This window comes from Thermobia domestica, chromosome 11, assembly GCF_964235325.1.
Source record: "Thermobia domestica chromosome 11, izTheDome1.hap1.1, whole genome shotgun sequence".
Classification (NCBI taxonomy): domain Eukaryota; kingdom Metazoa; phylum Arthropoda; class Insecta; order Zygentoma; family Lepismatidae; genus Thermobia; species Thermobia domestica.
In genome coordinates this window covers 111,502,665-111,530,255 of record NC_137464.1, presented here as the reverse complement: position 1 = coordinate 111,530,255, position 27,591 = coordinate 111,502,665, and the positions used below count along the sequence as shown (strand labels likewise).

At 35.9% G+C, this 27,591-nt stretch overlaps 1 protein-coding gene across 5 annotated transcripts in view; it reads right to left on the bottom strand.

Moving 5' to 3' along the window:
- Positions 1-27,591, bottom strand: part of LOC145664358 (protein similar-like) — a 422,904-nt gene that overhangs the window by 24,344 nt on the left and 370,969 nt on the right. For 3 of the 5 annotated variants that reach the window (XM_081730989.1, XM_081730988.1, XM_081730990.1), the window contains exons 9-12: positions 22,423-22,745; positions 19,387-19,631; positions 17,782-17,987; positions 15,410-15,924 (exon numbers count right to left, since the gene is read on the bottom strand). In XM_081730989.1, coding sequence (XP_081587115.1) covers positions 15,410-15,924; positions 17,782-17,987; positions 19,387-19,631; positions 22,423-22,745 — 1,289 coding nt within the window. The remainder of the gene's footprint in view (positions 1-15,409; positions 15,925-17,781; positions 17,988-19,386; positions 19,632-22,422; positions 22,746-27,591) is intronic. The other 2 variants (XM_081730991.1, XM_081730992.1) reach the window with 2 other exon arrangements.

Below are 27,591 nucleotides of genomic sequence, written 5' to 3'. Positions count from 1 at the left end.
TTACATTAAATATCGAAGGAAATGCATCAGAGCAAGGTGTTAGAGAGAAGAGAGTACAGATAGATAGGAGTATGGCATGTGCATTTGCTTGGTGGAATACTTGGTTCTACTTATCAGCTACATCCGCTATCTCGATTCAAATTGGCGTCAATTGGAATATATAGAAGATCCGTATCTTCCTTAATATTAATGCTGGAAGAAAAATGAGAAGTGTTTCTTAATTCTCGCAAGGATGTACGTATACATTTTTTTTTAAATACGCCAACTTGTTTTCTTAGTATTGGTCATAGAGGAAAAAATGAAAAAAGTTTTAGTAGAAATGGCAGCAAATATATATATATATATATATATATGCGAGGCTTACGCCAAGCAGACGCGGGGTCCCGGCTAATCAAAGGTTAGTCTCTACATACAACCACATACTTGTCGTGATATATATACACACAAATGAGAACTACTGCACTGTGAGTTAATGAGAAGAGCAATGCAGTAATATGTAAGCAAGCTTGGGAATCTGAAACGCAAAATGATATATTAGTCAATTTGAAATTACTTCTAAAATCTGAAATAATAATCTGATAACAAGTACAAAAATAATACCTGAAAACATACAAATGATTATGATATACAACGTGGGACAGCACTTCCTTTGAAAAACATAATTTTCAAAAGTACTTCACGGTTACGTTTCCTAATATTTGTTGCAATTGTGACATACTGTTGTGAATACTGTAGTTTCTATCAAAATAGTCACCTTAACAGTGAAAGTGCTTAAATATACCTATATTCTCGCCAGTAATGTAAAACATTGCTTCATATTTCAAGAAAATATCTCGGAAGATATACATATCAGCAAGATCTTTGTTCTTGCGTAGCAAACTGCGAAACAAATTTAAATTTGCATCGCAATTTATAAGTTTTGTATCGGATTTTCGATAACGAAAGAAAGCATTATTATTATTATTATTTTACATATACATGAAATAATAAACATTTCCTATGTATCACAAACCACTATGGTAACGAAAAGTAAAGTACGGGGGGAAAAAAAGTAATAACATTTAATTTTTAACATTCTATAACTCGACATTCTACAATTTGCCTAAGCTGATTGATGGTTATGAATGTGTCCATGTGACTTTTTAAAATTAAATTTTGAATCCGTGATGACATCAAGAAACGAAGAATTGGAATCACGTAGTCTACGAAATGATTTTTCAGTTTTGCGATAGCAAAATAGCTTAATTGCACACAAATGTTCATTTCCTAACTCATATTGCATCCAATGCTACTGGGATCCAGTTTATTACTACTTTAAACATTTTAAACCGAACACAAATTTTCTTTCATCATTTCAATGTACAAAAGGACAGAATAGCGAAACGTATTATATTTCCGGGTCAATGCTGTAAAACAACTAAGGTAGAAGACAGTAGTCTCATGTTTTAGTTTCCGAAAAGTACTCTGAGGTCTTCGATTTCGAGAGCACACAGATAGATTAAAGTGCTGAAGCGAATATTGTCTCTGTCATCGGTTCCACAAACAGTTTATAGTAGTTTAGTATGTAGTCCGTATTAAATTGTATTTTGGAGAACCTCAAAGACACTAAGAGAAATGTGTGGTTTTCAAGAGAATTTGTTACTGGGCTTTAACTGGTGCAAGACGAAAAAGAACCATTCTGTCATGAAGAGAAGACAACGACTGACTACTTTCGGATGTAAAAAATAGCCACTTCCAAAGTTAACTATGATCAGAGATGTATTGCATTTTGCGATATCGTTAAAATAAAACGAAGACACACATTATATATATATATATACAGGGTGGGCCATAAGTCCCTTACCACCCCTTGTAAAATCCGTGTTCGTGGAAAATAGTGAACAACAACAATGTAGTAACATAGTAGGCCGAGGGGGAAGTCGGATTGTAATGGTGACCAAGATGGTGGCCATCTTGAATTCAGGTCAAGATTTTTAAAAATAAGAACATGGTCATGCGGTACATCATTTTAGGCTAGAATTTAAAGACAAACACAATGGTAAAATCGGTTTGTTGATATATTAATGTGTTCAAAAGTTACAGGCATTTCAAAATGCTAATTTTACCGTACTGTTTGTGTTGTTGCAGGTGAATAATTATGCCGCTAACGACAGCAGAGAGGAAGAAGTTGATCAGGGCATGGAGAGGAAGGAGTGCAAGGGCTGTAGCAGCTGAATTCAATGCCAGGTACCCAGATCGACATCCTGTGTCCCACGTTAGTGTTGCCCAACTATTCCAGAAGTTCATGGATACTGGTTCCATAGCAGATAAACCCAGGTGTGGAAGACCCACAACCGAAACAGATGAAGCCACATCAGTAGCAGTGCTGGCATCATTTGCTACATCACCACACCACAGTACCCGTCGTTTGTCCATGGAATGTGGTGTCAGCCGTATATCCATCAGACGTATCTTACAGGAAAGCAAGTGGCATCCATACAAATTGCAACTTGGCAACATCATCTATCTGAAGATGACCCTGATCGTCGTGTGGAATTTTGCGACTGGGCCCTTGTACAGTTGCAAACGGATGCCACATTCCACACACAAATATTATTTTCCGATGAGCCCAATTTTTAGGTCACTGGGGAAGTGACTAAGCAAAACTGTCGCTATTGGTCCCCGACAAATCCTCAGTGGGTTGACCCTTGCAAAATAGTAGGTACAGGCAAATTAATGGTGTGGTGTGGTCTATGGGGCACCAAATTAATTGGTCCATTCATCATTCCTGGTACCCTCATTGTTGAACGGTATTTGGATATGTTGTGGGCTCTCATCCTCCCTTCCATATTGTCCAAGGACGGCACATTTCCACTCTTTTTCCAGCAGGATGGTGCCCCTCCGCATTACGGATTACAGGTCCGTACCTCTCTGGATTAACAATTTCCTAGACGTTGGATTGGGTGCCGTGGTCCCATTGAATGGCCAGCACGATCACCAAAACTGACGCCATTGGATTTTTATCTGTGGGGTCATCTGAAGGCAAAGGTATATGCCAAAAAGATCCGGGATCTTGAACACCTGGAAGAACGCATATTTTCAGCCTGTGCCGACATTTCACCAGAAACTCTTTTGAGGGTCATGGACAATTGGGTTGAACGACTTACCTTGTGCATAACTCGGAATGGGGGCCACGTAGAGCACGTACTCCGCGATGCGTGACAGGTAAAATTAGCAATTTGAAATGCCTGTAACTTTTGAACACATTAATATATCAACAAATCGATTTCACCATTGTGTTTGTCTTTAAATTCTAGCCTAAAATGATGTGCCGCAAGACCATGTTCCCATTTAAAAATCTTGACGTGAATTCAAGATGGTCACCATCACAATCCGACTTCCCCCTCGGCCTACTATGTTCCTACATGGTTGTTGTTCACTATTTTACAAAGAGTGGTAAGGGATTTATGGCCCATCCTGTATCTGTATATATCTATATATATATCTATATATCTATATATCTATATATCTATATCTATATCTATATATATATATATATATATATATATATATATATATATATATATATATATATATATATATATATATATATATAACTATTCGATGCAATTTAAGAGAGATTTTTATTTCCATATGTTTTAGAGAAAGCTCTACGATAGCATTGTATTATTCCTATATTTACGTGTACTATAAATTAACTTTTTTCAGCTAACAAAGATAATCTAAAATATCGAGCAATAGGAGAGAGAAACGTTAAGTTATGCGTATATACTCTACAATTCTACCGCGCACACAAAAACTACACCATTTCTCGCTCTTATGACTAAACAAGTCAATGTCATTACAAGTGTGAGTCGTAAGTTTTATAATATTGATATACGTGCAACGTATGCAGCGTGTGTCACGTGACCGAAGCAGTTCAAGCCATTGAAGGTGCTCGGTACTATAAGTATAGGTAGAAATAGTACCTGCCCTGAAAGGTTTTGCAGTGGGCGTTCTGTTTGTTACTTGACAGTCGTAAAGAGGAATGTGCAACGAAGACTAATTCCGGAACTTCTGCTTCACGGGTTCGAACTGGACCACGAAAACACAGAGTCAACATTATGTAAACAGGTAATTATCACAGCTCAGCAAATAGATGGTTCTCGAAATTTCACTTTGGTTGCAAGGGTCTTGCTAATCAGCAAAAATGTCAAAACTATGAATCCGAGGTCGTGCGCCAGATTAAAGGAAAAACCGACGACGCATGGCGTAGTTAACAGAAATTATGTCCTCCTGTAGTACGTTAACAAAGACACTCACAGCTCTCAAAAATATCCGGAACAAACTTCGGGAACTCGCCGAAATTGAAGCAATGGCACATCTAGCATACATTCGGAACTCATGAAGTGAAATCTTTCAGTTTTACGTTCCACATTATGCCGACTAGGCTAAAAGAGACCGTGATGATGAGAAATGAATGCAATAGTGGAATGAACAATGTGGGAGGAAATGGAAGAATCCCGAGTAAACCCACGTACGTGGTGTTTGTGCTTTACAAAGTCCACTTGGCGCGAGCTGGGATCGAACCAGGGACCCTACGCAGTAGAGGTAAACGTTCTACCACTGAGCCACCGCGGCAGTCCGGAACTCATATTATTGGATTGCTATAGATGTAAAACCTGTTGCATACTCGATACTAGTATGACTTCCCAATACTTCAGAACAACGATAACCCCAGCACACTTTCTACCGTTCCGATAATTCGGCTTCTTCGAGCCTAATTTACATCATAAAATACACACTACTCCGCATTCTAATCTGGTAGAACTCTGAACCCCTCTTCCAATTCGCATCAACGATCACCAATATTCCTGCAGCTCTAAAATCATTCATCCACCTGTCTTAAAATACATGCACCTCAAAATACACGTGACAAGACTTTACATGTAAATACCCTCAAAATCCTTCCTCCAGATTCTTCCGTATCCTCAGAAAGAGATCCGAAAAACATCTACATTACCAGTTTACTTGCGAACCTCTTCTCCGCTCTTAATTGTCTGTAATACCCTACCTCATCACATGCGTTCCGTTTCCCATACATTTCCCTTTTTATCTTTGTAATTTCCTCTATTATTTTACGTATTATTATTTACATTATTCTTCATTTTGCCTTATTGATTATGTTTAATATTATATTTTTTTACATCATCTTTTAACTGTTTAATTAAAAATATTTTCAATTAGACAATTATTAGTTTTTTTTAAATTTCTTTTTTTTTTTTTTTATTAAATCGCGCAATTTCTTCCTTTTCACTTGCTATTGCTCTTCTCTTCTGCATTTTTATTGACATACTTGTTTCACTAGCTTTATCTTCCTCCATTAAAGTCATCTGCTTACAGTTTGATAAAATTATTACGTAACCATCCCAATATGATGCTCAGCTGGAAGTTCTCCATTTTTTTTTTAAAATTTTTTCTCTTCTTTTTTTCTATCTCATGAAGCGGATGTTTTCACCATTTCCTTGTAAGTAATGCATTTGTGTATGAAAACATCTGTAGTTTGCAAGGCGTACGATACGAGAGTTAGTAAGACTGAAGATGCTTTGAAGCGTCTCCTCATTGTTTGTGGTGAATTAGATAATCGACTGTAGTGTGTTAGGCGGGGTAGAACGGAAGTGAGAGTTGAAGCGGCTGGACGGTAGTGATGCAAAATGGGCGCTCAATTTGCGCAAGTGTATCTAAGCAGGCCAATTTTTAAGGTGTGTAACAAGGAATAGTGTTTAAAAGTAAGGACAGCCTACTGAACTCATGACGAAACAGTGGCGAAGAATAAAACAGTGGTCAGAAGAAAAGCTTCAGTGATAAGGATTGTCGAGAATTGAAGAGAATGGTCACCAAGGGGGGTACAGTGAATACCGCAAAAGTGTTTGTTAAATTAAATCATTACCTCAAACAGCTTATTGTGACAATCGCAGTCAAACTAGAATTTCATAACCTGAACATTCACAGTCGGATTGCGATTTCCAAACCGCTGATTACTACTAACTAAGTTTTACCGCAAAGATAATGATGCCACGAATACCCAAACTGCACCGTCAATCAATAGAAACGCGCAATATGGTCCGACGAGTTCTCTTTCACCTAATTCCAACAACACGCCATGTCTATTATCACGGACATACACAAAAGCATATGGTTCAAATGATCTCCTCCCTAACTGGAACATGGCGGCGGCTCTGTAATGCTATGGGCCGTAACTTCCCGACATTCCGTGGTCCCTGTAATTATATTTAAAGGACACATTTTTTTCTACCTGTGATTATGGTCCACGACGCATTTTTACTATCTGTGATTACGGTCCACATGTTATCAATTTTACAAAATGAGACGCACGAATTTTCTCTGCTGAAGCTGTTGAGACGTGGTTTCATGAACATCGAGATGAATTATATGAAACACCTCCCTGGTTTGCCCAATCTCTAAACCTCAACATTAGTGAACACCTGTGATTAAGTCTTGAGCTTCGACTCCGGAGTAGATATCCTCCTCCATCCTTGCTGACGGAACAAAATGCTGCCCTTCATGTCAAATAGCTCTGTTCGCGACTTATATATACACACCTCCATTCTACGACGGATCCGAGTTGCTCTGCTAGCTAAGGTGGTCCTACACTTTATTACTCATGTAAACAGATATATTTTATTCGTTTTCATTATTTTGTATTACATACCAAACCGTCTCGCATATATTTAAGTCTATCAAATAAATAGTATTACTTTGAATAATTGTAAAACATATATGTAATCATTTACTGGAACGAATGTTTCAAGAGAATTCATATTAGGTTGGTGTGATTGAAACGCCCGCTTTGACGTCTGGACGGAAACTAAACTCAACACAGGATGGACTAAGGTCACACATCTAATGTCACAAACTAAGTACACGTCTAGGCTGGAGTAACCAGGTAATATGGAGGAAGTACGTTGTTGAACAATCATTCTTAGGAGCATCACACAGAACACAAAATTTAGTAACTTTTCTTACGAAATGAAACTGGAACCTTCTACAGAGCACATCGAAGAAAAAAAATTAATATATTTGGGCCAGAGAAGGCGAATAAATGCACCATTCCTGTTGGTTTGTCACATTTCGATCCAGAGACACAGCACTGCAAAATGAGTACCGTGAGCACCGAGTAACATATGTGGTGAGCTCTTTACGAACACTGTGGAAACGAATCCTCAGAGAAGTGTTCATGTCAATGGAGACAACTTGGGTATACACAATACTATGTCGTTCGGAGGCTCTGCGCAATTGTAAGGTGAATACGTTGGACTCATGGGTGTCATCGGCTGATAATAATTGCCGTATGAGAGTGTGTAGTTCTCTGAATGTGAGGAATAACTGGGAAAGTTTCCTGCATCGGATTGCCACTTCAGATGAAAAACGGGTCTGCTACGACAATCGTAAACGTTCAGGGTAGTGGTTGGATCTCGATCCAAGTCGTCTTCCTAAAACCCCTAACAGATGTTGTTACTGATATAATCTATGAAATCTTTCATTTTAACGCCCCACGATTATGTCTTTTAGGCTAAGGGAGACAATGATTAAAGCAAGTGAATGAAGATGGAAGAATTGGTAAAATGAGAAAGTGGAAGGAACAGGGAGTATTCCGAGAAAACCCATGGACACGATGTTGTTCACCACAAACTTACTTGGCCTCGAACCAGAGACCCCATGCACCAGAGGTAAGTGCTCTACCACTGAGCCACCGTGCCCCCTTGTTAATGATGTAGTGCTCTATGGTTGGATCCCTTCATGTATTTTCCGTCAAGAACGAAACGATCATTGCAGATTGTTACACTTCTGAACTTCATGAAGTGCACCGCAACTTTGCCTGCAAGCATCTAGAAATACCCAAAAGACATGGTGTCCTACATTATTCTGCAAAGAGTAAAATAATGTCATTCACACCCAATGTTCCCCAAAAAACGTTGCAGATTCTGCAGTATGAACATGTTCTTCATCCATCGTACTCTCCTGATGTCTCTCCCACCAATTACCACCTCTTACGGATTCGAGCATTTCTTGGGAGGGAAAATTTACCTGATTATTGGGAATGGAACGTATGGTTGAGGGCTTTTTCACCTCGCAGATTCACTTTCGCCATGAAATCCAATCGCTGGCTAAGCAGAGTAAAATGATGGTTGCAGACAACGAGTATTTGGTTAGCCAGATATTGTAATTATGTTGTCTTTGGAAACGATATACTTAGGGAGGAAGTTTCATTTGCACCGACATAATACAAAAAAGTGTGCAGTACAACATTCCTTTACCAGAAAACCAGTCTAAAAATATCTAGTTACTAACAAAACAAAGCATAGTACAATGATCTAAATATAAGTTTTGTCTTAAATTTTTTCCGTCACAAAAATCAGCGTTTGAGATCAGTGGCTTACAGAAGTGAACACGAAATCATTTTTATACGTCTTAAATGCAAATAAAAATTGATAATAGTGTACGTTTTCCAATACAACTATTGAATATGTGGATGTTTCAGTAGTCAACAATAACTGACACTATTAATTTTACTGTAGAATAATTGCTTTAAAATATGTCATGCAATGCCCTTAAACTTAGAAAGATAACAATCAAAGTTCCTTTCTTTACGATTAAGTCACTTATAATTAAAATTGTAGCTTAAAAATTTCCAAGTATTCTGGTAAGTTAATGTCTAGATTATAATTATTCTTATTTGAATATATTACTATGCACAAATGTCTAACGGCATACGAATAGCTCTTGATGAATTTGAATCAATCGTTTCTGAAATATATATTATAATTAAAGAATAAAACAAAAATAAATGAATTCCTTAAACAAATCGTTCTGCAATTTACAGATTTGAACGTATCATGGATACGATCATGGTTTAGTATTATTTATTAGCCGTAAACATGTAAGCAAATATCACCCCTGTATTTCCTATTACTTTTTGTGTTCCAGAATGCTATATTCTTCTATTTTTTCACAATTGTTTAGCAAAAAGTAAAATAATGTTTGCTTTATTTCTACTACTAATGTAATATCGAAATAAAAGCGAGACAAGAAAAATAATTATTAATGATTTAAAAGACAACATTCTTCTTCACCATAAATGGATTCTTTTAACTTCAGATTACTCACCACAAACGGATTTGTATACAGGTCGTTTTAAGGATAACCAGTAGTGCATACACAGATAATGTTATCGATATGACTAATGCATCACTAAGGAGTACCAAACTCAAATTAATCTAGCTCGGCATTCAGTTATTTCGTAATAATTTACAAATTATTTTAGAACATTATTTTGCGTAACTGTAACAACTTCCCCGTTATTTAGCAAGAATTTATTTATTTAGTTTCCATACACTGTACTGGTCAAATTAATAGAAATTGTACTAAAACTTAACTACTATTCAAAAGACTCGAAAACAGTTCTTTAAATGAAATTTACCGAGAGTTATTTTGTAACTGTTATTGTAAATTGATATTTTCAAGTTCTCGCAATGAAAATTACAACAAAGAGATGAACTTTACTCACTCCAGCTTACCGTAAACCATGCTTGTTATTTCACATTACCCACCATTTAAAGTTTGTTAGAAAGTCAATCTTAAGGGAAACAAAATGGTAATAATACAGATAATGATTATCATGAATGTCTGGTGGGCGCTAATTTTCTTAATTATTCATTTTGGAGGAGAGAAACTGTTATATCTGTATTTAAAATAAATTCTATTTCATTATAACTAAATTTAAGAATCATTTTTGGCTCCAAAACATTATGCCTTCCAATCGTTAGAATAACATAAATATGCTGTACATTACCTATATCCTATATTCTAATGGATTCATTCAATGAATGTCAAAAATAACATTGCACATGTGTACTAAGCTGGTCAAGGTCCAGAAGTATGTTGATTTTGGTCAACATCGGATGAGTTTCATCGATTGGTTTTTCTTTTCCTCCTCTCCTCTCCAAAAGGTGAAAAGTTCAAATCCCAACTTGCATTTCATATGCATGCTAAGCACGCTGAGGTGTACCAACACGTTTAATTTGATTAAGTTCTGATGAATTTCACCAGTATTTTTTTTCACTAAGTCCACAGAACCAAATCTGACAGTCAATAACTCGAGAACTAAAGGTCTGCATATCACAATTTTTAAAATGCACACTATCACGTCAAATTCTATCATCATCTCGATCGGATGGGTTTCATTCATCGCGTTTTATTGAAATGTCGATTTCACTACCTCACGCCCACATTTGATAGTCAATAACTAGGGAGTCAAAGATCTGCACACCGTAATATTTCATATGTGTATTTACAGGGGATGGACAAAAATATAGAAACACCTGGTGTAGAAGAGATAGCCATTTCAAACACTAACTGGGTCTGAATGGTAGATGTCGCTGTGGTCACCTGCACTTCCTGTGAGGTATACAGCCTGGCCATCGAAGAGATTGGCCAGTTACAGTTCAGTGACCAGTCCGTGCAAGTTATCGTGAATCATGTCTGAGCTGACAGAGTTTCAAAGAGGGCAAATTATGGCTGCGCGTATGGTGGGATCTTCCGTGACAAAAGTAGCGGAATGTTTGACGTATCAAGAGGCACAGTATCGAAGATCATGACTGCCTACGAGTGTTCCGAAAAACCGCACCAGCGTGGAAGCAAATGTGTGTTGCGTGACAGAGACAGACGCACATTAGGTAGGATTGTGACCAAGCAGAAGCTCACCACGGCTCCAAAAGTCAACTGAGCTGAATACAGTGCTACCCTGTTAGCGTCAACACAGCCAGAAGAGAACTCCACAAGCAGTGTATTTATGGCAGATCTGCAATTCCCATGCCACTCATGACTGCTGACCATGCTGCTATACGGAGACAGTGGTGCAATGCCATAAAAACTGGACAATGGAGCAGTGGAAGACATCTGGTCGGACGAGTCTTCCTTTATCTTGTTTCAAACTGCTGGCCGAGTTTACGTGTGGGGACCGCCAACACAAGCGTACGATACACAGTGTCTGTTACAAAGAGTGAAGAATGGCAGTGGTTCAGTGATGATTTGAGAAGCTATATCCTGGTATTCTGTCGGACCCATCATCACCCTGCACGGACATGCCACTGCGAAAGACTACGTACCCAATTTTGAGTGACCAGCTGCATCCAATGGTGCAAACTTTGTAATGCCGTGTTTCAATGGCATGGATCTCCTTGTCACTCCTCACAACACCTGCACATGTCCCTTTACAGACACAAGTGAAAGACGTCTTGATAAAAATCGGCAAGGGGTACATTAGGGTGAGATATATATATATTTTTTTTTTTTACATATCTTGCACTGTTTGCAAGATTTGAGTCTACTTCTGGCTGGAGTTTCTAATTCATGTATGATCAGTGTTTTCTTTCTTCTTGCATGCAGTATGAAATAAGCAAATATATGGTTATAAATGGTGTTCATTGGGCAAGACACTCCAAACAATAAAGATTCATCATAGACTGGAGAAATGGTAATCATTCGTTTTTCATTATCACTTGCTCATGAAATAAACGCCTGTGAGATATACAACCCCTGTATACAAAAATGTGGTGTTGGAATGTATAATTCGTAAGATATGATGCTTTACTTTAAAATTTTAACACTTTCAGTGTAGCTCTAAAAATGTAATAAAAAAATAACGACCATTTTTTAAAAATATATTCAATTAAAACTGGACAATCTACACAAAATTTGGAATCGACCAGTGAAAACAGCACGTTTCTAGCACTTGTAGTTTTTCGAGCTCACTGTCGAAAGGATTGGAGACAAACATAAAAACTTTTCTTTGGAGACAAACATATAAACCTAGCATTTTAACATAGACGGTTATGCCCTCCAGCTAAAGGAGACATGATTGATGAAAATGGACTATGAAAATAATTGGTGGGATGGGATGAAGATATAGAAGGGAACAAGAGGACTCCGAGAAAACCTACGGGAATGATGTAGTCCACTATAAACAAACATAGCCTAGAATCAAACTAGGGACCCTTCACACCAGAAGTGGGTGCTCTACCACTAAGCCAGCCCCCCAAGAATGGGTGGGATCTTAACACAAGTCAAGATGTTGGGAGTATATCGTTCCCTTACTTTGACACTGCAATAGGTACTATTTCTCCACATTTTTAACAGTGCTTTTGTTTATATGGAAAATGATTGTCAATACAATTTTTTTTTCTAATTTTTCTGATTCAATTCGAATACTACTAGAAGTCTAAAGAGATAATGTTCCCTTACTGTCGCTAATTTTAAATTTGATATTATATATATATCCGAAGAACCAACTCTTAAGTTCTTTTGTGAAAATATTCAAATTAATCACTGAGCTCCTGAATAATCACTAATATTACTTTGATGAAAGCATGTACTGTTATGAATAAGCAGAAACAAACGTGTTTCTCTTTGGTTTTTCGACAATTTTATTTGAATCCAAATACTAATTTGTCTAAGAACGGTTCTAGTGGGTGGATAGTTCTTTGAAGATGACTGTACATTTAATTTATTTAAAAAATATTGATTTAATACCATCCAGAATATTTAACAATATTTTTTTTTTTAAAACTTAAGTATTTGGACCAAAGAATTGGTTAAAATAAACAGAATAAACTTAATTAATAAGAATTGGATAAACTAAATAGGGCGAAACGTTAAGCAAACCAAGCAAAACAAATAAGACTTTAAATTTATCAATAAGCAAAACATAACTCTGAGAAACACTAAAGAAATGTAAATGAATAATCGGACGGGATTTGAGCCCCATCGAGAACGACACAGAATCGGATGGCCGTCCAAATCTACTGATATCATGTGGAAATTGTGTAATCGTGTGTGCAATCTATTCCTTGGTTTTGCCTGTATTAAAATTTTAATACAGGCTCATGTCAGAATTTTGAGGGAGAAACCGCACGTACAACGTGTTGGTGCTAATTTGTGGCATGTCTGTTAGAACGAAGAAAGAACAGTGACAAAACATATGATATATTGTTAAGCCTATCGAACTAACCCACATTTCCTAAGCCTAATTATCAATGATGATAAACATGACTGTGTGGGTACGATATTGAAACAAAAGTCCAATCATCAAGTCATTCGAAAAAATAAAAAATAAAATAAAATAAAACCTCCAATCACGGCCTAAAAAATACGAATGGTTAAATGTCATATTAAAATAGTGTTAAGTATTTCTTTAGCAAAGGATCTTCCATTTAGAAACGAAATTAAATATTTCAGTTCTGCATATCACGATTATGCCCTGTATGCTAAAGGAGACGGATGCTTAATGAAAATAAATGATTATGACGAGAATCGATGGAAGGAAACAGGAAAACCCCGACCAAGCCCACAAACATTCATTACAAATTCATATGGCCTAGGATGGAACCAGAGACTACTCGCATCAAAGATAAGTGCCATACGATTGGACCATTTATTAGAGGTGAATTGAATTGTTTTGAGTTTAACGTCCCTTTCAGCAGCGAAGGGGACCTACTGATTAACGTGGAATCCAAACCACATGAGCTCCTGACGGTAAACGAACCTGGGTTTCTCAACCATTTATTAGAGGTTGTACCACAAGGCCCACATGGAATGCAACGAGCATACTCTCGATGATTCATAACGATAATGCATGTGTATTCCTTACTTGTTGTCCAGGAGTTTTTAAATTAAAACAGCAGACATCTTTTGTCTCACAACTGGCTTATTTCTCTGATCTGACACTAGCTAACTTCTTGACTTCTTCATATTTCCTACGTTAAAATCAGCTCTGAAAATTGTAGATTTCATATCATATCATGTAGGAGATGAGAGGTACCGCAAAGAATTGTAGAGAACAGATCAGTAGTTTGTATAAGAAATGTGGTACAAGTCTGCATTAAGCAGCCAAATATCTATAAGTCCAGGACAGAACGGAGGGATTCGGCAGCCCTCCTTCCTCCCTGTTTGATCGAAATATTACAAAGTCATAAACAGAATAAGAGTTTTCATCCAAATAACCACAATTCTTTTCTACGTATATACTCAGAGTGTTCAATACACAGTATTCTTAATAAACTTTTCCTTCTTTTCATGAATGTTTGAAGCCATGGGTATACGTATCTGTAAGATCATGCGATGTTTTCTCCGCTTGGTGATGATCTGGACACGTGCAAGTTGCCCATAGGTTATCCTTAAAAACAACTTTTTGTATACATTTGATGACGAAGAATCTGAATTAATAAGAACAGTTTATGATGAACAAGGTAAACATGGTGTTATTTCTTTTATTTTCCTATTTAAGTTTAACAAATATTTGTAATCTCAACTATCACCATGGAAGCTCAAAATTCATTCTTGTTCATGTTCTTGCACAATAACACGGAATTAAATCGACCTGTTAGTCATTTTTAGCGGTACTATTTTGTTTATACATAAACTGTAATGATTATAGAAGCATCCGACAATTATTAAGTTTTCGAAAACTCTGTGTAAACATATCGGTGGACATTTTGTTTAAGAGCATACTATTATCTTAATATTACAACAAAGAGGTTTCAAATTGCAACATAACTTAAAAAGATCATCAAAGGTATTTAATATTTTTTAAAACCTGAATGAACAAGTGGAAATAGTCTTATAGTACTGGGAAAATGTCCTCAAAGAAGACTGCAATTCTAGAAAATAAAATTCATATGCCAGAAAATATAATTAAAATACGCTGAGATCAAATCATGTGTATAAAAAAATAAACTGAAAAAAAATACCGAATTTCTTAACACTGGCCTTCTTTCTAAACATTTTGCTGCAATTCTACAAACATGTAATTTTCGTAAAATACACAATGTTCACAATATGTATAATGCACAATAAACACTGTCTTCATGAGTATCATAAATGATTAAATATTTGTTAATACTCGAACAACCTAATGAGAAACGCAGGAAGATATATTAATTACCAATCCAAAATCTCAATGTATAGTCAGGAACAAATCAACTTAAAACACTAGTCCAATTTACATTGAGCGGCAACTAAGGGGATGAAAAAGCCACCACACCTATTACGAACTTACAGCAGTAAGAATACCATTCGAAAACGCTCATATTTTATTGAAGCTTACGCTTCGATTTATCGAACAAACGATTTAGCAGACTATTTCGCATTAAACAATAACGCATTTGTATTTGAATACTGGTTACGAAATAATGATGTTCAAAAGGAGGTTCAAAAGGAGGTGAATGAGAAGCAAAAATCAGAAATTAGTACGTTAATAACTGAACACAACTTGAGTCACATCTACTCTGTGACTTACTCCACACAACAAGAAACAAAGTGGCAACACTAGCAATTATATTCCACACCCTACCTTTCCTGAACCCATGCAAATGTACCCAGCACTCACATCACATCCACTGACCAATAAATTCATGAGAACACTATCCTTCACAGGCTCCCGCTCTCTCGGCACTTCCGCCGCCTCCAATTTTATTGTTCCTCCACCATCCGGCACCCAGACAGCAGGATTGGTCGGCTCCATTTTTGTACGAATACTTTTAGGCCCATGCTCCTTTATCAACTGTTGCAGCAACTGAGAAGGAAGTTTGATGGGAGTTTGATCTTTGATAATGTATTTTATGCTATATGCACTGTTGTCCTCCGACGAATTCTTTTGTCTTTTTGTTCCTCCAGAGTATTGAATGTCTGAAGAACGCTTGTTCGGACGTTCAGTTGGGCTGCACTTTGGAATGATTTGATCCAGAAATATTCCAGGAGGAGGTGGTTTCTTCTGACCAGCAGAAGAACCTTTCTCAAAAGGTATCGTAAGAGTCTGTGAATTCGTTGGAACACCTGTCGTAGAATTCCAGTCCACATCAGATGAACCTGGAAAATACATGATTTTATTAGTGAAGAAGTAATCAAAATGCAGTGTTTAAAGGGATGCAATACTGCTGAAATGATAATTAGAAAAGTTCACCAAATATGGGTTTTAAGAGAATATGATTTCGGTAAAAACACATCACTATTATTTCTAACCAAGTCTTACAGTATATATTTCTTGTTGTACTGTTGTAAACATCTTAAAAAGACTTTTACTGTCATTATAAGTCCAGTACAATGTAAGTCAGAAACAAGTATAGGCTGAAGCTATCATTTCTCCCATACCTCCAACCTATACTTAATATTGTTTCTGACTGTACACTCAACAGTGTTAACAAATGCAATACATAAAAAGAAATGCACAGCAGCATTTCAAGTGATGTTACCTATATGGATGAGTCATGTGATTTCATCAACTTATGTGCAAATACCTAAGACTCACATTTTAAGTTCCAAACAACATGTCTGCCACGTAAATAAAGCATTGGCCGGTTTATGTTTCATTTATTTTCAGGTAAATACGCCCCCCCCCCCCCTCTCACTTATCTTTGATTTATTTGCTCCTGAAAGTTCCATATTTCAGAAATTTAAAAAATTACAATTCCCTCTTTCATTATTATATTTATAAATCAATGCAGGGCATAACTATGGTAAGTTCCATATGTAGTTAGCCGAAGAAAGAAATACCGGAAATACGTCATGCATGACCTCTTCATTGATATAAATTATGTCGCTCCTTACTCTTTTATAACCTTGTATTTTACTTGTTTCCCCATACTGAGAACCAGTTTGAACATATAGCAATGCTCCCTCGAGCATACACTTAAATGTCTGCCCGACTGGCCAAAAACACTAAGGATCTTAGTAGTTTTCTTCTTGAGTTATTGGTACTGAACCTAGTCATTGAAATATGCTAGCTAGGAAATAACATCTTACATATACGTAGACCAAATAATATCCTAAACCATATAATACGCATTAGCTACTCGTACACAGACATTTCTTTTTCACTGTGGTTCATCACAAGATTTAATAATATTAAGGGTTACGAATATTGTGTTATTTTTTAAAATAAAGCTTGATTTGAGCCATAACTTGCAACGTGAAAAATTAAAAATGATGTGAAAGATATGGACATAAGGCAGTGCTTTTAGACATCAACTCGTCAAACTTCAAAAAGATTACTACTCAGCTTGTAACATACCCTTATAAAATATCCAAGAAGTACATTTCTTGCAGCTTCCCAAGTTCTGGGTGAAAAGCAAGATTTGTATGATTTCATCTTAAGTTCTTGTGAAGATCTGAGGTAGCTGACTAGTAATCTTTCTAATGTTTGGTAAGATGATACCTGTACCTCATATGAACATATTTTGCCCATGGTTTCATTATATTTTCATGTTGCATGTTATCGCTTAATCGAACTTTATTGCACTGTGAATTATACACATATTACACTAGTAGCAACGTAATAAATAAATAAAAGATTTCAAGCTTTACAACAGAATGGTTACATGTTGTGTATATATTAATATAACAAATTAAAGGTATAACCATTTTGACTTAGAAACTCTAAATGAAGTCTTCATAAACAAAATTTGCTTAACGGCAAAAGCAAATACATCACTTTGCTTCAAAGCAATTTTTTAGATTGATCAATAAATAGCATGGTGAACAGTGTAATTACTACGTACTTCAACATGTATAATTTTGTGAAGGAACAACAATACCGGAGATTTTAGGTCATGAAAATGTGTAAGACTCTAGTAACATAGGCTTAGCACAATTTTATATGTACGATTGTTAAATTTGATACTGAGCACTAAAAATTCAGATGAAATCTATCGAAGCTAACAACTTTACCTTTCTTGGAATATATCTGACCCAAAACTTCACTCGGATCTACAAGTCCTCCTCCATGATCGCTTATTTTCACACGCTTTGCTTCTGGTGGCCGAATTTCCGTTGAGAGACGTTGGGATTTGGAGGCAGGTCGAGGAAGCATATTAGATTTGAGCAGTTGAGCTAAACTTGAATTTAAATCTGGTTTCGTAGGCACCGAACTAGACCTGTAAAACAAATTTATATTAGAAATATTTTTAAAGAAAAATAAATATTGTTCTCAATAATTTAGTAACTTGAACGAACTAAAAATACTGTAAATATACATTCAACATCGCAAAGAACACGGACAATTTAATTTCTCACTCTCGAGATTTCAATTTTAGTGTTAGCATCTCTTACTTAGTTTTTGAGAAATGAGGTATATATAAAATATAATATAACCATTCGTTTCAAAAATGAAGAATGAGGAATACTTCCGCTACGAATCTTATAGCTTATTCTAGTTTCAATTTTAGCTCATTTCGTCGTTGGGAGTCCTGTGAGAATAATACAACCTAGACCTACTTCTATAGTAGTGACACATCTAAATACATACTGCTTTCTTTATTTCTTTATTTTTTAAAATAACATCTTTTAATATGCTACAAAGCATTAGTCTATGAATGCCTTTGCAGAAAGCACTTCATTCAATACTTATGATCTTCCCTCTATCTCCGCAACACTTGATCAAATTAAACTGGTTTCAATATTAAATACGAGCAATATTTGTTTTGATTTAAATGTTCTGGAATGGGATTTTACATCCGCCATGTACATATTTAGATTTTCAATCATTACTCATCTTAGAAAATAAACACAGAATGAAAAAATAAACACAGAACGTTGAATAGTGTGAAACTAGAGCTTATATATCTCAGGTGTGCCCTCGAAAAATATGCGAAATATACTTTGGCCCCATCCCCGCCACACTCTGACGGAGGAAAACCCTCCCTTTGCTTAGGGAAAAGAAGTGAATTACCTCAGCTGTGTTGCCAATTTGTCCGTAGGCTACTTAGAATGGCTAACAAGACAGAGCACAGCGAAGACCGTAAAATAATTCATTGTGGCAACGCTTCTGCATCCAACAATTGAAAGATCTCGGCCGCAGCAACTTGTCCTTCCTCTTTTGAGGGAGGAACGGGAAAACACATATCGACAGCAACACCAGAAGGAGCATAGTTGAAATAGAAAGGCTCTAGTGTGCCATCATCGACAAACGAGGTAAAGTAATTTTGAGCTGGACTTGGTTTTAGAATTAACATAGTTGAGAAACAAATATGAAATTTTGCAAGGAATTTTGAAAACTTTTCTCTATCTTTATTTCTTAACGATGCCTTCTAGAAATACTGTCTACACTACTTACAGAAACACAAGTACTGAAAACAGGGGAAAGTTGTTTTCTTCTTATTAGAATCTGCACAAACAAGGATTGAATGAATATTTCTTGTTTGGTGTGAATCATAGGGGCTAAGGCATAATCGAAATAGTCTACTGATTTAGATTTTCATTTGACATTTACCGACAATTTCAGTTCTTACGTTAGTTGACATATACTTACACTAAACTAGAGTAATAAATACTTGCCAGTTTTTTCCGTTTGCTTTCTGTTCATTTCCATTTGGCCCCCACATTAAATCAGTTGAGATCAGCAATGGCAAATCCTCTCCCATCGGTATATACGGTGCCCTCGTCGTGAGGTCTTCTTCGTCTGTTACACTCTTGTCACTGGGAGAGTTCATGCTGAGAGGTGTATATTGTCCCATATGGTCATCTTCGCCTGTTGATCCACTGGGACTGTTTAGTGATGTCATACTATGTCCACTTGGACTCTAGAATAACAAATTCAAATTAAATTTATTTAAATTTCACTATGTGAAATACATGTATAATAATAATTAAAAAGAATTTCATCATCACATGAAATTCTTGTGAAATCGGCCTCCTCCTCCTCCTCTACAGCCAACCTTTCCTCACCAATCTGACAATTTCTGTTCAGCATGTTTTTTTGTACTGATTTCGGTTTTATTTTCATATATATTGGTTTTTATTTTTTAAAGATTCCACAACGTCTTCAAACACGTTTATATATCTCTACATAAAATACATACAAATATGACCAAAACTTTCATATAGAAATGAAAAACAGCAGTTTATCTGAATTAAAACTAATACAACTATAATTAGAAACAAGATTAACGCAAGACTGACCAAATACTAACCTACACCCCAAAGAGTTACTGTGTTCTATTTAGAGTTCTTAATAGCGTCGTATTAAGTTTGACTAATGCGTAATGCCAATTTTCGTACTTGATGAAGTTATATCATAAAAGATCAACTATGACTTTCCACACGGTTGTCCAAACACATTAGGAAATATTAAGGTAAAACAAGAAATTCTATCCTATCTTTATTTCTCCTCATGTACTTGGACAACCTTAGTAAATTCCTTTCAGAAACTCGTTTAACAGTGTTTCTGTCGAGCTTTTCGTCAGGAACACACTGGTTACATAACGCGTAACAGCTTTTTGATTATTTTTTTTGCCCCTACTGAATCACTTTACTTAAAACCTTATCGAAATGAAATGAAATCTTTGAGTTTTACGTCCCACGATTATACCTGCGAGGCTAGGAATGAAGAAAGTGGGAGGAAACGAGAGAATCCCGAGGAAACCACACACACAGTGTTTGTCCACTACAGTTCCTTGGCGCGAGCTGGATCGATCCAGGGACCCCATGCACCACAGGTGAACGTTCTACCACTGAGCCACCGCGGTAAAACCTTATCAAAGGACTTGCAAGCTTTCAAGCGGTCTAGTAACTGCTCTTAAAAAAATAGTCCCAATTCATAAAAAGTAGATACGAAGCTTTGTCCGGTCCAAGAGTGAACACTTTAACAATGTGACTATCGAGAAACATAATCTTAAACACTGAATTTATGTTGTTGTACAAATTGAATGACATTCTTCTACACACAAGCTGAAGAGCCCAAATAATTTCGCCTTTGCCCGCTTCATTTGAAGGGGAAAAAAAAGGCATTCAATGTGCTTTAAGTACTTAATGGCAGAGTTTACTGTTACTTAAGTATGATAAAACTAAAAACAAATAAAGAAAAACTGAAGTACGGAAGAGTTTGGATAGAAAAGTATGAAAAGAAAGGATCTGCGTAAGTAAGTGGAAGCAATGTTAGGTTCAGCTTAGGTACCGCTTGGTCAGCATCCACACACTCACAAGGTGTAATCACTTGAGGGACTTGATATATTAAATCAGTGGTTTCTACTAGTATCGTGGGCAGATAATTTTTGGAGTTACATAAAAGATATTTTTCCCATTTTTAAGTGCTCTCCACTTACCAAAATAGAAACAACCAACGAAACTTCAAATTTTCCCCTTACTTTCAATCGGTTTTCCCTGACACTGCCTGATCATCTTCAATTTCCCTGACTTTCAAATTTGTAGGAACGCTGCATATAAGCTTTGTGTATTATTTCTATAAAATTATGAACAAGTTATAAGCAATGATACAGTAAAACAATTTCTTTTAATTACATTTTTACTAACAATCTCTCTGATATTTTGGTATCAACGTATTCGCACTTATGTGTATGTAGATATCTATCTTATATGAAGCAGTAAGAACCGAAATACATAATTATAAGATGTTATTAGAAGAGTTATGGAATTAGTTGTAAATGTAATGAAAATGGAATTTAAGTAATGTAGGGATACTGTGATGATATTAAGGAAGATTAATGATATGTATTAATGAAATTACAATGATAAATCAATGATTGATGGGAATATTTTGATGCAATTGGTTATGCTACCAACAACAGCTACCGTTGAATATAAGACATATAATATACATAGAATATATTTGATACATAGAATAAAAATCACTATGACTCATATGGATGTTGAAACTTCCATATATGTGTTGTATTCAAGATGGCGGACGTAAGCGGAAGGAAGCTTGCTTTGAACTGTTAAAGACATTAACTTTCCGATATCTGAGACCTTCCCAATACAGGTAATAAAAATGTCTCATTCACCTGCACGGATGTTGGAAACCCATCTCAAAGGCCCGTATGATTGTTAGTTACTTGTACAAGTTTCTATGATATTCCTCGTGATTGTACATTTGCTATGTAACTTAATTTCTAATTTTGCTTACATATGCCCTCCATATAAGCAATATGACTTCCACTTACACCCACAATATAAATCGTTTTGAGTATATTAATTCTGGAAAGCTAACTTCCTAAAATGGAATAATCTTCGTCAACAAATTCGAAGAGAATCATTAGTGCTCTTTAAGAAGCTACATACAGAGCAACGGATTAAAGTAATAATCCAATTGGACACACTGATTTTAATACTATCACGTATTCTCTACAAATTACAAAACAGGTGGTTGTTGCAGCTTTCATGTAGCTGTATGTACATATTTACGTAGTTTGGTCTGCACTTTGTGTTCATAATGAAATCTATTTGATACAAACTTTTAATGAGTGATAGAAAATGTAGAAAACTAAAATTTATCATTAAAAGAAATCAGTTGACAAGTTTTATAACTCCGATTACCTTCTCTGAAAAAGGAAAGAACAGTAATGAAAAACTTACTTTTGCGGAGACTGGCGACAACAATGTCGACGAGCCATTGAGATCACTCGGGGAGCCATTGGATGACGAATCATCCCTGTATATGTAGAAACGTTCATTGTCCTTGGTTGAACTGATCCCTGAGCTGGAGCTCGAATTGGAATCATTCAACGGGTTTAGCTCATCTGCAAGGCCACCAAGTTCAGTAGACAATGGGCAGTAGTGCTCTGATAAAATGATATCATCGAAGACGTCAGAAAGGAATGGAGGAGCATCAAGAGGTACGCACACGTCACCAGCTGTTGGTGCGAGATGGGTCAAATCTTCTGGTTCTTCTTTTAGAACTGAAAAATTACGAGAAAAAAATGTATTATCAAACAGTATATAGAGTGTCTATGTAAAGCCATAGTAATTAGACAACACAAAACACATAGCATAAAGATAAGTCATAAATCTTACAATATTTCTACAAACCAAAACACCAGGCGTGTGTATATGCCGTGATCGACCGTAACTACAAGGTTAAACTGATCCAAGAGGTAGTAAGGCATGCGGACTATTTAACAAAGCCGCCATTCGTCAGTTTCTTCGGCCAGCTTTTAGTGGCAGTGACGGTGAGTGACCAGCGTTTGATGAGTGAGCTGTCACTGTTTGAGTTCTAACTCGGCCATAACGCTGTGGAGAATTCCAATACATTTGTCATACTAAAGGAGGAAGGTGCAGTGAAGCATAGCAACTCGTTGGTTCCAGAAATTTCGTGCAGCTTGTACAAAAATGTCGGAGATCAGTCAAGATCCGGCCACCCCAGGGTAACAGATTCTGAGGTTATTCGATACGCCACTGTGGAAAATTCATCCACAGCATACGACAATTGTCAAACGAACTCGGCATGTTCCAGTCCACTGTACTCTCACAAAATCGAGAAAAGTATCAAGGAGCTTCCGCATTGTGCCACCAAGAGAGAGTGGATGTGTACCCACAACTGATGCAAAATCCGCCTGATGTGCGATTCCTGAAATGGATTGCCACATGCAACGTAAAGCAGTTCTTTCTCCGAAGCAAGGGCTAACTTCTAGGGCAGTTTCGAGGATAAAGTCGTGCTACGCGTGTATCGAATTATAAGAGGGAATTCACTTCGACTTCATTCCTAACGGTCATAACATCAATGCCAACCTTTATTCCGAACAGTTGGAGCGGATGTACGCTACACGATGCCAAAAATATCTTGCATTGTTGACCGGAAGTACGTCCTGCTGCAATGGGGTAACGCAAAACTACACTCAGGTCGAAAAACGCAACAAAACATTTCGGGAACTTGATGCATCTAACTGATAGCACACAAGGTATATAATCCTAACATTACCTCTTTGGATTACTACCTGTTTCGATACATGGCGTACTCCCTAAAATAACGATACTTTACCAACCAGTAGGAGGTGCAAACAGCAGTGACTAACTTCTTTACCTCTAAGAACAAATAGCTGAATTAAGAAAGGGCAGGAAGATGACTGCAGGCAGTCCAATAGGAGGGGTTATACATTTAATGTTCACTTGCTTTCATTGACTGTTACAAATACAAGTATATTATATACCAGAAAGTTGCAGGACTTATGACTTATTCTTGTATTCACATCATAGCTGATTCATCTTGTAATTTCTTCCCTGACGCAATACAGACGTTGAAATTATTAGACTCAGGCTCGAAAAATACAAAATTGATGTAGGAGTCCTAATTTCAGAGTTCTAGAACATTTAATTTAATGGTTAAATCACCAATATAGGATCCTTCATTTGTTTACTGTACAGTTGAAGTGGTGATATTACCGTTGAACAGCAGATGGTATTAGTGAAGGGGATGGGGATTCCGAAAGTGGTGTTTCAGTTGTAGATAGCTATTGTGATTCCTATCAACAAGTTACAGTGTGAAGTGTTGTGGTTGATGTCGTAAGAAGTTAACGACATTCAAAACGTTCAACAGTTCGAATGGGCCAGTTTAAAATGATCGTGATATGTTTCGTGTATCTATCTTTTATTCTGTGTAGTCCTGTAATTGCAGCATAATGAGAAAAGCAAAAGACCTTTCTCCGCGTAAAATGGAAGTTAACAAAATACTTCAGGTGGAAATAAGATATACACCGCAATACATTGCTAGTAGAGTTGGGATAGAACAAAAATCTGTGAGTAGAATCTCTATTGAAATGAACAAGAGCCAAAAATAGGGTTGGAAAGTGTGGGTGAAAACCAAAGCTATAGCTAAGAGGTATCAGAAAACTAAAAAGATTGGCTCTGGGAAACAGAAACGCAACTTCTAATAGACTTAAGCATAAAAATGGCTGAGTATGGCGCAGACATTTGGCTTGAAAGTGTTCGAAGGATTCTTTGTGCCGAGGGAATAAAAGCACACGGTCAAGACAGAAAACAAAAATTAGAGTCTACCCCAATCATGGCAAAGAAGCGCCTAGAATGGGCACGAGGTCTAGAATATTGGACTGCTGACGATTGGAGAATAGTGTGTTTCAGTGATGAATCATATATCTGTCTGATAAATGTTCACAATATGTGCGACGTTGACCTGGGAGGAATTCAAGTTGGAATGTCTTTAATAACCCGTGAAGCATCCTACTTCAGTCATGGTCTGGGGTGTGATCTCTGTCTTCGGGCCTGGATGACTGTATATAGTAGAGAGGACAATGAAGCACGACTAATACCTACAAGTTCTTCAAGAAGAACTGCTTTCCCAGACTGCACTCTGGTTTGATGACGTACAATTCATCTTTATGCATGATGGAGACCCATGCCACCGGGCCAAAGCTGTAACAAAATTCTTCGAGGACAACGAAATTAGTGTCCTTCCGTGGTCAGGCACTAGTCCTGATATGAACCCGATTGAAAACTTTTGGAGCTTCATGAACGAAAAGCTAGAGAAGAAGCAGATTAGTACCAAACTTCAATTGATCAAGGAGATCATCAATTTGTGATATCACGATGCTGAATTGAAGGCAAAATGTGCTAAACTCGTACATAGGATACCACAAAGGATAAAAGACTTAATAAAGAATAAGGGATTTCATAAGAAATATTAATCTTTGTGTGAGAGATAATTTTCTTGTAGGTATTTAATTTCATTTTTTGTTTCCAATTTGGATATACACACTTTATAGTAATTATATTTGAATGTTACGTAAGCATTTGTTTTATTGATATTGAAAAGCATATGCCACACCCACAAGAAATTAGGACAGAGTTACAAAGTAGTAATTTAGATTAAGTTCGAACGTATTTTCTCACGTAATATTGTAACAGTAAAATAGTCAGAAACTGAATGTTGAGTCTAATAATTTGAACACGTTTGTACAAAGTACTGTATATTAGAATATAGAGTGAAAGAATAGATTCCGGCTTTGTGGAAATTACTCATATTTATTTAAATGCACTGAAAAGCTATACCAAAATTCAATAATTTATTCATCAAAACTAGTCAAAGTTGACAAAACAAAACAAATTACATCACTAGAATATCACTTTCCAGCGTGATTTTATGCAGAGAATGAATCACATTTATCGTATTAGATTGTATGGGTACCATACACTCATACAGAATTTCTATACCAAGCGGTAACACAATATCTACTATAACTGATATTTACATATTCCACAAATTTATTTTGTATAAACATTTTGGGAAATTTCATAAATAATAATAATAAATGAAAATAAAATTTTGTAGTGCGGAGCTATCAAACGTTAAATAATAATAATAATAATAATAATAATAATAATAATAATAATAATAATAATAATAATAATAATAATAATAATATTTTCTCTTCTCTTTAAGTATTTGACAAACCGAAAATTAAAAGGTGAATGGAGAGTATAATTTCTTAATTTCTCAGAGAAAAATAGTCAAAGATAGGAGTTCAATAACTTATAGTACAACATAAAGATAGAAATATGGAACTCCCAAAATTTACTTCAGAACTTTTGACAGCCCAACGAATTGTCGAAACATCAGATCGTCATCACTTTGGTATTTAAGTAGACTTTATAGTTTAAACCTTCGATTAATTGATTGAAATGAAAGCATAATACGGCATACTAACAGTTCGGCTTTTTCTTTCTTCTCCGTTGTAATACCTCATGAATAATTGTAGATGTATTATGGTATCAAAATCGAATTTTACTAATATTATGTTACTGGCTATTAATATTAGTTTAATGTTCCTTCAATTCTGTTCTATTTCATTCTCTTTAACTGCAGTTCTTGCCTATCTTACGTAACTATTATTATTATTAACAACAGCAATAAGTGAGTGTATTGCTCTACAGTTGGCAGCTTACAACACACATGGCACAACTGAAGTGTTGTTTCTTTATAACCATGTGACGTTATTAGAGCTTTGCTCCATCTGTTCAATGATCAAAACAAATCACCTGACTGAAAGATCTATTATCTATCATATACAACTTACTTTCGTTAATTTCCTCACAAATCGGATAAAGGTATAATTTTCTTCTTCTTCTTTCTTTCTTTCTTCCTTGGAAATCAGTACAATGCTTAGAATAATATACGTTGCACACTAATTACAGATTTTTTTTTAACAACAAGTGGGAATTTTTTATGTGCATACTTTATAATAAATTTGTTTTGCCAATTATTTTCATACAAGTTGATAGATTTAAGTGTAATTTCATAAAAACGTTTTTTTTTTTTTTAAAAAAAAAGTAGTTTTAAGAAAGGAGAAATATGCTACATATGCACGCCAGTTGTTCGTATATTTAAATGTTTAAAATTTAGAGTGCTATTAGTAGTGACATCCACCATGTATATACAGTAGTTACTTTTATTTTATACTAAGTATATAAGTGAAAGAAAATTAGTGGGGTGTACTCCTATTGCTTATCATTAAATAATAGATGGGAAATAGCTAACAAGATGAGTGAACACTCGCGTTGCTTTCTCCGCATTTTTGTTTTTTTGTGAATCACTAGAACAAAAATTCAATTAAGTTTCCTGAATTTAAGAATATTTCATTTACCATAATTATCACCAAAGACCGTAACCACTGATCCAATGTTAATAATAAATTCAGATTTGTATTCAATACATTTAGGGAGTTTTAACGAAGTACTAACAAATTACTGAACATAATCCAAAGTCATAACTTGAGCTGAAAAGCAGTAGGATAT